This window comes from Corapipo altera, unplaced genomic scaffold (genome assembly GCF_003945725.1).
Source record: "Corapipo altera isolate COAL_440 unplaced genomic scaffold, ASM394572v1 165, whole genome shotgun sequence".
In the NCBI taxonomy this organism is placed as follows: domain Eukaryota; kingdom Metazoa; phylum Chordata; class Aves; order Passeriformes; family Pipridae; genus Corapipo; species Corapipo altera.
The window spans coordinates 2,445,796-2,458,428 of record NW_020884954.1 but is presented as its reverse complement, the minus strand read 5'-3'; the positions used below and the strand labels follow the sequence as shown (position 1 = coordinate 2,458,428).

The following is a 12,633-nucleotide window of genomic DNA, read 5'->3' as shown; positions in this document are numbered from 1 at the left end:
TAACCCAGGGAGGTCTGCACTCACAAAGAGGGTTCTGCACTAACCCAAGGGGTTCTGCACTCACAAAAGAGGATCTGCACCCACACAGGGGGCTTTGCATCCACCAAGAGAAATCTGTACTGATATAGGCAATGTCTGCACCCAGAAAAAGGGGGGGGTGTCTGCACCCACAAAGGCGCCACTCTCTGTCCTCCCCGGACTCTCACCAACCTCCGGGTGTTTGGGATCAGACTAAATAATCGGTGGCGGTGACAGTGCCATGGCATGAATCAATACCCCTACTCTGCTGGGAGCCAGGCTGAGCGCCGGGGGTACCCCCACAGTCCCCATCAGAGCAGGGCAGTGCCCCACACTGTGTCCCCGCACTGTGTCCCCGACTGTGGTGGTGCCGAGGCCGAGTCCCCCCCGCCCTCCATCCCAACACAGGGAGCACAGCGGCAACATCCCACAGTCAGGGTCCCCGCTCTGGTGGGATTAGATCCCCCCGTTCCTTCCTCCCCAACCCCCCAACCCCATCCCCCCTCCCCGAGCTGACCTGCACCCGGGCCTCGGTGAGGTCGATCTTGAGGGCCAGCTCCTCGCGGGTGTAGATGTCGGGGTAGTGGGTCTCGGCAAAGACCCTCTCCAGCTCCTTCAGCTGGGAGCTGGTGAAAGTCGTCCGGATCCGCCGCTGCTTCCGCTTCTCGTTGATCCCCGACGGGTCCGAGAAGAATTTGTAGGGAACTGGGAGGGAAAAGAGGCGTCAGTGGGACCGGTACAGCAGAAGGGCAGCGGTGGGCACCGGGGAGCACCGGGCAGGGGATACCAGGCGGGAATGGACTGGCAGGGATGGACCAGGAAGGGACAAGGTGGACAGGATGAACGGGGCAGGGATGAACCAGAAAAGGAGGGACCGTGAAGGGATGAACGGGAAGGGATGGACCGGGTAGGGGACATTGGCCAGGGACAGATGAACCGGGAAGGATACACAGGGCAGGGGTGAACCGGGAAGGGATGGACTGGGCAGGAATGGACCGGGAAGGGGTGAATCGTGAAGTGATGAACCGGGAAGGAATGGACCGAGAAGGAACGGACCGAGCAGGAATGCACCGGGCAGAGACATTCCGGGCAGCATGAATGGGGCAGGGATGGACCGAGAAGGAATGGACCGGGATAAAAAGCGACCGGGAAAAAATGGACCGGGAAGAGATGAATGTGCAGGGATGGACCGGGCAGGGAATACCGGCCAGGGATAGATGAGCAGGGATGGAGTTGGAAGGATGAACCGGGCAGGGGTGAATTGGGAAGGGGTGCACCGGGCAGGGATGGACCGAGGGATGGACCGGGCACGATGATCCAGGCAGGATAAACCGTGCAGGAATGGACCGGGCAGGACCCCGCGGGCAGGGTGAGAAGGACGAGGGCAGGGCTGAGTCGCTGCCCCCGCCGGGCCCCTGGCCCCGTTCCTTCGTTGCCGGCGGGATGCGGGGCCTCGGGGTGCGAGTGGGGATGGGGGGCGATGCGGTGCCGGTGCGGGTGGGGCGGCCGGTACCGATCGGCAGCTCCTTCGTTGTGGGAGCATCCCCGGGCAGCGCCTCCGCGGCGTCAACGAATGCGGAGCGGGGAAGGGGATCCCGGCGATGGGGATCTTCCCCAGTCCCGTTCTGGGGCTGCCACCGCGCCGGGGACCCGGGGGGAACCGTGGCCGTGCTCGGGGGGCCCGTCCCCACCGGCGAACGAGAGCGGGGAAACCGGGAGCGGGGGTGGTGCGACCGAGCCGGAGTCAGCCCGGGCTGCGGGCACCGGCGGCACCGGGAACCGGCGGGACCCAGCACCGGCAGTACCAGGAATCAACAGCACCGGGAGTCGATGTCACTGGGAACTGACGGCACCGAGCACCGACAGCAGCGGTTACCGACGGCATCGAGCCCTGACAGTACCCAGCACCGGCGGCACCGAAAACGGACAGCAACCGGGCACTGATGGCAGCTTGCGCTGACGGTACCGAGAGCCGACAGTACCGGGCACTGTCGGTACCGGGAACCGACGGTGTCTGTCGCCAACGGTACCGGGAAACGATGGCTGCGAGTCCTGACAGTGCCGGGCTCCAGCGGCACCAGGAATCGGCAGTAACGGGCACTGTCGGCGCCGGGAACCGATGGTAACGGGCACCGACGGCACCGAGCACTGACAGGGCAACGACGGCACCGGGAATTGATGAGATCGGGCACCGGAGGCACCGGGAACCGGCGGTAATGGCACCGGCGGCATCGAGTCCTGACGATACCGCGCGCCGACGGCATCGAGCACCGACGGTACGGGACACCGACGGCTCCGGGAACCGATGGCACCAAGCCCAGACACCACCGGTGACCGCCGGCCCCGATCCCCGCCAGCTTCGGTCCCCTCCAACCCCGACGGCGCGGCCGCTTCCTTGCGCCCGTCCTGGGGCTGCTCGGGGGGTGTCCCTGGTGGCTCGGGGGGTCCCGCTCCGTTACCTGCAGAGTAGGGCGAGGGCTGGTGGTCGCGGAGGGCGCCCAGGGCGCAGCTGGCGGAGGCGAGGGGGGCGCAGGCGGGCGCAGGCCCGAAGCCCCCCCGCATGGGGCTGTACTGGAAGGAGCCCGCCTGGCTGCAGGGGCTGAACTCGTAGCTCGCCTCCATGGCGGCCACGCAGGACTCGTAGGAGTTGAGGTAGGAGTAGTCCATGGCGAGCCCGGTGCGGCCCCGGCTGCCGCCCGCCCGTCCCCGCCGCCTCCTGCCCGCCGGGCCCCCGCCCGCCCCCGCCGCCGCCGCCCCGGCCCGTTAATATACTGGCGGGGGGAGCGCGGACAAAGGCTGCGCTCGCCGGGGGCTTTTGCATGACAATATCTCCCGGGGACGGCGGGAGCGGGCGGAGCCGACACCCCCCTCCCCGCAGCCCCCCGCCCCCCTTAACCCTTCGTGGGCGCCCGCACCCCCCTCCTCGAGCCGACCCCAGCAGCCGCCACTTCGGGGCGGGCGGGGGAAGCGGCCCCTCAGCACCCCCCGGAGCAGCACTCGGCGGGGCCCCCCCGGGACCAGCGCCGGGACGGTCCCCCGGTGTCCCCATTCATTCTTCTGTATCTTCTCTGTCCCCAGCCCCATCCCATCCCATCCTATCCCATCTGCATCTCACCCCCATCTCCATTCCTGTGCCCATGCCATCCCATCCTCATCCCGTCCCGTCCCATCCCATGCCTCCGGGGCTGAGCATCCCAGGGGCAGGAGGGCAGCAACGCCAGCCCCCGCACCCCTGGGTGCCCTCGGCCGTCCCTGGGTGCGCGGGGGGAGCAGTGGGCTCCGGAGGGGTGCTCAGCCCCACGCCCCTCTCCTTGGGGGGGCTCTGGCCTTTGACACCTCCATCCCCAATTTTCAAGCTGGATGAATTTCAAAGCACCCCATCCCGCCCACCTCCCGCGCGGGGGGCCAAGGCAAAGGCTTTGCCCCTTTCAGCGGCACCAGAGGGGGGCACGGGGGCGGGGGGGGATGCAGGGGGATTTGGGGAGGATTTGGCAGGATTTGGGACATTTTCAAGACAAACACTTTCACTAAAGAGGATTTAAAAGTCTAATTGCGCCCAGCGAGGGGTTTTGGGCCGCCCGGGAGGGAAGAAGGAGAACGGACCCTGACTGGGTCCTGTGGAATCAGCTCGAACCTGTCCTGCCCTGTATCCAATCCCGCATCCTGCTCCACCTCCTGCCCTATATCTTGGCCCATCTCCTGCCCTGTCTCTGTCCTGCCCTACACCCTGCCCCATGCTCATACTGCATCCTTCCCCACGTCTCAAGCCCCATGGGGTCCTGTTCCCTCCTGGACTTCCTTCCCTGGGAGCAGCTCCCACTGCCCCCGGCCGGGTCAGCTCTGTCTCCGCTCCCTCGCCCGGGCCCCCGGTGGGTGCTGCCGGTGCCCCCCCGCGCCCACCCCAGCTGCGCGGCCGAGCGGGCAGGTTGCTAAACAAGTTAATTCGATCAGGGCGCGGGGCTGGCGCGGAGCGAGGCCCCACTGTCGGGCTGCTGGAGCTGTGAAAAGTTAATTCAATTAAGTTTTCCCTCTAAACTAATTAGGCAGCAATCTGCCACGCAAGGAGCTGCTGGTGCTACCCAGAGCCGGGGGCAGCTGGGGGGGTGAGGAGGAGGAGGAGGGAGATGAAGGGGGAGAGCAGAGGGAGAGGGACGTGAAGGGGAGTAGGATAGGGCGCAGCTGGAGGGTAGGGCCAGGGAGTTGCTCTGCATCCCCGCGGCTCCCGCGGAGTGTGGATGTGGGTGATCCCTCCGGATTTTGGCGGATGAAGGGAGATGGGGGCTGGCAGCAGGGGTGCCCAGCTGTCCCCAGTGTTGCCGAGTGGGAAGGGGGGTGGAGGCTGACACCTCCTGCCCACAGAACGGGTGGCACTGGCAGTGGGGAGGGCGGGGTACAGTGGGGGAGATGGGAGAGACCCATGTCCCTCCATCCCATTTGGCCCTAAGGGGCTGCCTGTGGGCTTGGGGCTGTCTGTCTGCCCGGGACTGTTGGGGCCCTCCTGGAGTTGTGTGTGTGGGGTGACGGGACCCTCTCCAGTGGGACCCCCTCTGATAGGACTGCTCCAAAGGGACCCCTCCGATGGGGAGAGTCCTTTCTGTGGGACCTCTCCAACAGGTCCCGTGCTGATGGGATCCCCTCTGATGGGACTCCTCCACAGGATCCCCTATGTTCACACCCCAGGGCCCCCCAGCTCTAGCCCCAGCTTGGGTAGGGTGGTAGCACCCACTCCATCACTCCCAGAACCCTCAGCCTTCACCACCCCGTGGAGTCCCCCAGGTTAATTGCTGGAGGGTCCTTGTGGGTCCCTCAGCCCCATGGCTGCTCCCAGCTGTGCTGCCACGTTCTTCCTGGGGATAAAGCCAGCGTGTTCCGGGGTGCCCCGAGCCCCCATGCCAGCAGCACCCGCCGCCCTGACCAAACAAGAACCAGCACAGGGCTGGGGTGCTGGGAACTCAATGTCCTTGGCACAGCCCCGTGGTTCTCCCTCCGAATCCTGTGCTCCCAGGCACTGCTCCCGGGGGTGGGAGCCCATTCACCTGCACTGGCACCAAGAAAATCACCTCGAAGGGTCAGGGAAGGGCCCCGTGGCCCCGGCTCCTCCCCACGGGCCAGTGCACACCCGTGCACACACACCCACCCCTGAGAGCACACCCCAGGGAGCACCTGTGCACAGAGGGGCACCCCCACACACACTCCTGCACACAGGCAGTGTCAGTGCACACCCACACACGCTCCTGCACACCTATGGACACAGGCAATGTCAGTGCACACCTATGGACACAGGCAATGTCAGTGCACACTCACACACACACGTGTGCTCCCATGCACACACAGGCACACCCGTGCACACCTCAGTGCACACCCACGTGCACCTATGGGAGTGAACCTGACTTTGGGTGGCACCAGCAGAGCTTGGTGATGCTCCCAAACCCTCCAGGGATGGGATCCTGCTCCAGTCCTCAGGATTAAGCCAGGAAAAGGCTGCTGGGATGGGAAGGGGGCTCAAAGCAGCCCCCACCAAACCTCTTTGTATCCCTGGAAAATGAGCACCAGCACCAAACCCATGGGAACACAGGGGCAGGGGGTCACAGTGCAATGGGGACCCTGGCAGCTCGCTGCCACCTCCAACCCGTCCCTGTCCCCATCCCAAGGAACAGTGATTTGGGGCTCGGTAATCCTGGGGGAGTTCGATTTCCATCTGTATTTCATGTTCTATTCCTCAAAATCCATGGCTGGGGTAGCTCCAGTGGTGATCATATCCCCTATGCCATCACAAGGAGGTCCCTGGAGGAGCCACCATGGGGGGCTCTGTGTTTGGACAGCTCAGTTACACCCAAGATATTAAATATTTCCGGGAACAAGGTCGGGAGAAAAAGATTCAGCAAGGATTTTGCACCAGGATGTAACCTGGCTGGGCTGGGGAGATGTGACAGTGATGGTCCCAGCTCCCAGCTGTGTTCCCAGCTCCCAGTGATGTTCCTGGCTGCTGCTGATGAGCAGGAGACACAGGAGTCCCCTGGGATGGGGATGGGTGATCCCCACGGCCGCTCCTTCTGGGGACACAGAGGGTCGGATGTGCATGGCATGTTTATTGCCATAAATAAAGAGAAATGGGGACGATACAGAGCAGGAGCCTGGTGGCTTTTACACTCACACTCGGTCCCTGTGCCCACCTTGCCAGCCCCAGCTATCCCAGCGAGACCCCTCCCATGAGAATGACAAATCCATCCCGGCTCCTGCATGGTCCACAATCGCTTCCCCCTTCCTTAAAAAGCTCCAATACCCCATGACACCTCAGGACCTTCCACCCACCCATCCCTGAATGGCACCAGGGCACCTCATCACCCACAGCTGCACCCCCAGAGCCCTTGGTGCCCACCCCGGGGCAGCTCCTGCCCATGTCTGTGTCTGTGCCCGTGTCCATGTCCGTGCCTGGCGGTGGCAGGACCGTGGCTCTGCCCTTTCTGACACGGCTCACTCTGACTCTGGGGGTATTTTATTGCCGCCGGCAGTGCCCAGTGCTGCCTACAAGAAGTAGGTGATGTTTTCGGGGTTCAGCGGTGCCTGGATCTCCAGTTTTCGGGCCTTGCTGTCCTTCTCCACGATCTCCAGCCGCAGGGTTGGCACCTTGGATTTTTCTGTGCTCTCTGTGCTTTTCAGCAGCTGCTTGTCTGAGTCCTCCACGGTGATCCTGAGAGTGCAGCCGTGTGGCAGCAGGTCCTGCTCGTAGGCGGCTGCCAGCTGGTTCACCACGCGACGCTCCACCTGAGGGACAGACCAGATCCTCATAGGAAAACCCTGTGGGAAGCCTCTCATGGAGCCAAGCAGCTGCATCCACCCTCGGGCAGCGCAGGATCATGGAACCTCCTCCTCCATCCCACTTATTCCCTGTCTCTGGAGTGTGGCTGTGCTGCGTCCTCCCAGAGACCACAGACATCTCCCCTGGGATGGGGAGGATGAGATCCACACAATCATGGAATCATGGAATGGTTTGGGTTGGAAAGGACTTTTTAAAGCTCACCCCATTTCACTCCACCACTGCCACAGGTAGGGACACCTTCCACCAGCCCAGGTTGCTCCAAGCCCCGTCCAACCTGGCCTTGGACACTTCCAGGGATGGAGCAGCCACAGCTTCTCTGGGCAACCTGTGCCAGGGCCTCCCCACCCTCACAGCCAATAATTCCTTCTCAATACTCAATCTAAATCTACTGTCAGTTTGAAGCCATTCCCTGTGTCCTGTCCCTCCACCCCTTGTCCCCAGTCCCTCTCCAGCTCTCCTGGAGCCCCTTTAGACCCTGCAAGGGGCTCTCAGGTCTCCCTGGAGCCTTCTCTTCTCCAGGTGAACGCCCCCAGCTCTCCCAGCCTGGCTCCAGAGCAGAGGGGCTCCAGCCCAAGAAGCATCTCCGTGACATTCTCTGGACTTGCTCCAGGAGATCCAAGTCTCTTTTGATGTCCTTCCAACCCTCCTGGCTCCCCCTGGGCAGTGGGGCTGGACGTGACACTGAGGACTCCCCCCAGGTGCCCCCTGCCTTCACCTCGTGTTTGATGGAGCGGGCGCCGTAGTGCAGGTTGTAGCCGTCGGCCAGCACGTCCATGACCTCCCTGTCCCACAGCAGAGTGATGTTGTGCCTCGCCTTGGCCTGCCAGGGGAGGAAGAGGAGGAAGAGGAGGAGGAGTTACCTCCCAGCAAGCCTGGCACCCCACTCCTTGAGCAGTGGGGATGCCGTGGTGGGGTGCTGAGGATCCCTGGGAAGGGCAGGGCTCCAACAGGCCAGGCCCACGGCAGCAAAGGGTCACTCAAATCCCCTTTAGCCCCTGGAGAGCTCAGCAAAGACCAATCAGATAGATAACATTTCTGAAGGTGGCTCAGAGCTCACCCCTACCCCAGCCCAGGAGGAACCGTCCCTGCTGCCCCCAGAGGTCCTGACCCTCCCCAGCACCCCACGTTCAACAGCAAGATGATGGTAAAGAGACACATCATTGTGTTCATCCCAGGGCAGAGGCTCTGGCATTGATTTCCTCCAGAGCTACTTTGAGAAGTTCTCTCTAAAGCCACTGATGGGTTTGTACCTTTCTGGCCCAAAAGCTGAGCTCCTTGTTGACCAGCTGGATGAGCTCCGAGTGGCAAAAAGGAAGAAAATAGACAATTTCATTGATCCTCCCCAGGAATTCATCCCGTCTGAAGTGAGCCTGCAGGGACAAGGGGAGAGGTCAGCAGGGACAGGGCTGGTGTCCCCAGTAACAGTGGCACTGCAGAGTGAGCTCCCTGGGGATCACCCCACCTCCCACAGCTCCCAGCATCCATCTGATCCCATGCCATGGAGCTGGACAGCACCCTGAGGTGCTTCAGAAACATCTTAAAGAAACTGAAGGTCATGGGGATGCTGCTGCAGTCAGGTTTTCCTGACCTTGGGAGAACAGAGAACCCCCAAACTGCGCCACAGTACTTCCTGTCCCGTGTCCCTTTCCCATCCCACATCATGGCTCTGCTCCAAGAAGAAGCTGTGATTTATTTTTGCTGGGCTCTGACCTTGCTGAAAGGTCCCTCCATCATTTTTAGTGAAGCCACACCCCTTTTCTCACAGCTGGGAGAGGAACATGGATATCTCAGGGAAGGAAACTGGGACCAAAACTCAGGACACCTGAAACACGAGCCATGAAAACACCATCCATACCTTCAAAATGGGGCGAATAACCTTTTCCTTGAACTGCTTGGAGATGGTGATCTTGTCAGCCATCTGGACATCCTCTGGAAGAGAGGGGGACAGGAGGTGTCAGTGGGGACAGTGGGACAGTGGCTTCCTCTCTGTCTGGACAAGCTGGAATTGAGGGGGAGGGGGGCCTGGGGGCTGCTGCAGGACAGACCTGGGACCTCCACACGTGCCAGCAGTTTGGTTTGGCAGTGGAGTGTTCCTGCACTTGGCACTGTGGACAGCAGTTCTGGGTGTCATGTGGTGCCCCAGGGGAACACCCTGTGCTGACATGGCTCCCTTGAAGAGCCCTGGCTCTGCCTCTGCTCCAGCCCCATGAGTCCAGGAGCTGCTCCTGGAGGTTCTGGGCAGCTGGAGTGCCCACTCAGGCTCCATGGCCACCGATGACGTGATACACAGAGCAGGCTGACCCCCTGGGGCTGCTCTGCCGGCACAGAGCAGTCCCTGGTCTCCCCAGCAAACACCAAACTCATGTTCAGGGTGTCTGTGGCACCACTCTGGCCGACCTCTACTTCCCTCTGCTGACTGCAGATGGAGCCAGGGTCTGGCTGCTCCTGAATCCTGGCTCCCAGCCACTCCGGATACTCGGCTGCAGGGTCACCTGTCTGCCTTTCAAGGCCACCTTCCTCTTTGTCTTCATCACCCCAGCTCTTGGCACAGCTTCACTCATTCTGCACCCCTACAGCTCCGTGTGCTGCTCAGCACCAGGATGCTCCCAGGGAGATCCCTGTGCCCTGGATGGGATCCCGACATGCAGGGCAGGGGAGAGGAGAGAGACCCACGCTGGGTGCTGGGAGCCCATTCCAGCTTTGCAGTCTCGATGCAGATCACTGCCCCTCACCAGCAGTGGCAGGAGGGGTTCTCAGGCTCCACTGGACCAAATCCAGTGCTGACACAGAACCATGGAACTGTTTGGGTTGGAAAAGCCCTCCGAGATTATCGAGTCCAGTCATTCCCCCAGCACTGCCAAGCCCCCCACCAAACCACGTTCCCAAGTGCCACATCTACATGGCTTTTTAAATCCCTCCAGGACTCATGAACCCATCACTGCCCTGGGCAGCTGTGCCAGAGCTGGACAACCTTTTCAAGGAAGAAATTTTCCCAATATCCAATCTAAACCTCACCTGGCACAAACTGACACTATTTTCTCTTGTCCTAACACTTGTTACCTGGGATAAGAGACTGATGCCCACTTGGCTACAACCTCAGTTCAGGCAGTTGTAGGGAGTTAGGAGGTCCTCCCTAATGTTCAGAGTAGTGCAGGGCACTCTGGAATCCCCTCATCCATGGGCAGGGATGCCATCAGGTCCATGCCAGTGTTTTGGCAGAGGAGAGCTGGGAAAGGCAGAGGAGCCAGTGCTGCCACCAGCATTCACATTTCCCATGTGCAGTATCTGCTGCTGCCACTGGTGGATGTGAAGCCGCTGGGGAAGCAGCTCCTTCCCTTTATCTTTCCATTTATCTGCCCATCAGGCACTTAGAGTGACCTCCTGCCACCACATCTCCACGCTGAGAGCCCGGGAAACGGGCAGGAGCTTCCTGAAACCCAATTGAGGGCAGCTGCTGTGCCCAAAAGCCTTTCCCAGCTCCACTCCTGCTGCAGCTGTACAGTCCCAGAAATTAAAATTCAATGCTCTTCTCATTGAGCAGAGAAACATTTGGCATTTTCAAATGTTAGTCTGGAAAGTTCAGTTGCCGATGTGCTTTGTCCTTTCCTCAGCCTGACTGAAGTTTAAAGATTCTGAATTAAGTCAGTGTTGGAAGCCACTTCTCCAAAGGAAAAGGAAGAGACAAGGGGAAAGGAGCTGGAAAATAGATCTGATGCCAAAATCCAACGTTTTTTCCCACTCCTGTAGAACTGATGCAGGAATATGGTGTATCTGTGATGGCACAGGCTGACAGATACCCTGAGGAAGATGTGGTGTCCAGACTTTTAAGATCATAAATTGTAAGTTTTCTAAGGCTGGTAAGAAAAGAAGGGATACAGTCACCATCCAGGGCTGCCTGGTTATCCACAGGCATGGCAGCAACTGCTGGGGATTGGCCTTCCCTCTGCTCCGTGTGACAAACACTGGCTAGAAGGCATGGCCCAGGTGCTGGAGTCACCATCCATCTCTCCACCCTTGGGGTTATCAGCAAAGGCACTGGAGGTTGCACATCGAGTTGTTCAGTTCCAATCTCAGAGGCCTCCCTTGCTCTCCTCAATTCCCCTTTTATTACCCAATTCACATTTTGGGAAATTTTTCTCCAGGAGCCTGATGTGTGGGGCCAGGGTTCCCATTTCACAGGGAAGTAAAATTGATTAAGCTCAGTCCTTTTTTGGGAAGGACTGTGAGGAAACAAAACTCTTCCTCTTTAACATGAACCAGACACAGCCTTTTCCAGGAAATGTTTGGAAAGGTCCCGAAAGAAAGGGAAGTGTGAGGAGATAAGGGGAATCATGGAATCCCAGAAGGGTTTGGGTTGACAGGGAACTCAAAGACCATCCAGATCCAATCCATGCGCTCTGAAATCCTCATTATTTGAGATTCCATCCCTCAGAGGGAGATCGCATCTTTGGAGAAGGCTCTGTCCAACCTCTCAGCCTTCCTTATCCTGTGCTCACTTCTCTGGAAGTGTTTCAGGCCAGGCTGGATGGGGCTTGGAGCAACCTGGTCTAGTGGAAGGTTAGAACGAGATGAGCTTTGAAGTCCCTACCAACCCAAACCATGCTGTGATTCCATGACTTCCTGCCAGAGGAGCATTCCCCAAGTCATGTGGACCAGCGGGGACCAGTGGAGAGAGATTGAAGGGTCTGGGTGTGCCCCCTGAAAAGTGATGCTCAAACTGCTGTCAAACGCAGTCATATTAGGAAGGAGGGAGATTGTTTAGGGATTTGGAGAAGGACATTGAAATTCCAGCACCTAAGTTTTCCACGATCCTTTTCTTGCTCATCTCCATGGCCTCCTGGCGGAGCTGCAGAGCGTGCTGTGCAATCTCCTCGCTGGCCACGTTGGAGGTCATGATGAAGATGGCATCCTTGCAGTCAATGGTCTTCCCCTTCCCATCTGTCAGCCTGCCCTGCAACAACAGTGACACGAGGTGAGCAGCGTCAGCAGGTGCCACAGGACATGGCCAAAACCCCAGGAAAAAGAACACGGGTCTTGTCTTTCCCCAGAGTGTCCCTCATCCCTGTGGGACTGCCTGGCAAACCACAGCTGCCCAGCACCGTGGTGGCATCACCCCTCAGCCCCCCAAACTGATCCAGGAACTCTTCCAAAGTACTGGTGCTCTTGATTAATAAAACAAAAAAGAGAGGAGAAAAGGAAAAAAGCAGCATCTCCCCAGGCTGTTTCTTTCCTCGATCCGTCTCCAGCAGCAGAGATCCAGCACAACGACACAAATCCTTGTCGGGTGCTTGAGATTAACATTTGGGTTATTGCCCTGTCAAGTGCCTGGTACAGGAATTGATTTCACATTGAGCTGCTGCTGCGATGATCTATGCAAGAAAAATGATGTTATTAATTCTTAAAAGAAAAACAAAAAAACCCTCCAAAACCTTCCAGCATGTTGCTCTGGAATTTGGTGGCCCCTGAGAACAGACCAGGACCTTCAAAATCAACCAGAGAGCTGGAGAAGAATTTTGGAAAAGGGCCTGGAGGGACAGGACAAGGGGGAATGGCTTCAAACTGCCAGAGGGCAGGGTTAGATGGGATATTGGGAAGGAATTGCTCCCTGTGAGGGTGGGGAGGCCCTGGCACAGGGTGCCCAGAGAAGCTGTGGCTGCCCCATCCCTGGGAGTGTCCAAGGCCAGGTTGGATGGGGCTTGGAGCAACCTGGGATAGTGGAAGGTGTCCCTGCCCATGGCAGGGGGATACAACAGGGTGAACTTTAAGGCCCCTTCCAACCCAAACCCTCCTGTGAT

General features: G+C 59.6%; 2 protein-coding genes across 2 annotated transcripts in view; both read right to left on the bottom strand.

Moving 5' to 3' along the window:
* Positions 1-2,712, bottom strand: part of PHOX2A (paired like homeobox 2A) — a 4,900-nt gene extending 2,188 nt beyond the window's left edge. Inside the window, exons 1-2 of the mRNA XM_027663549.1 lie at positions 2,478-2,712; positions 536-723 (exon numbers count right to left, since the gene is read on the bottom strand). Of these exons, the coding sequence (XP_027519350.1) occupies positions 536-723; positions 2,478-2,685 (396 nt within the window). The 5' untranslated portion in view covers positions 2,686-2,712. The remainder of the gene's footprint in view (positions 1-535; positions 724-2,477) is intronic.
* Positions 2,713-6,087: 3,375 nt separating this feature from the next.
* Positions 6,088-12,633, bottom strand: part of CLPB (ClpB homolog, mitochondrial AAA ATPase chaperonin) — a 60,043-nt gene continuing 53,497 nt past the window's right edge. The window contains exons 13-17 of the mRNA XM_027663529.1: positions 11,633-11,789; positions 8,694-8,767; positions 8,089-8,208; positions 7,554-7,658; positions 6,088-6,783 (exon numbers count right to left, since the gene is read on the bottom strand). Coding sequence (XP_027519330.1) covers positions 6,544-6,783; positions 7,554-7,658; positions 8,089-8,208; positions 8,694-8,767; positions 11,633-11,789 — 696 coding nt within the window. The 3' untranslated portion in view covers positions 6,088-6,543. The remainder of the gene's footprint in view (positions 6,784-7,553; positions 7,659-8,088; positions 8,209-8,693; positions 8,768-11,632; positions 11,790-12,633) is intronic.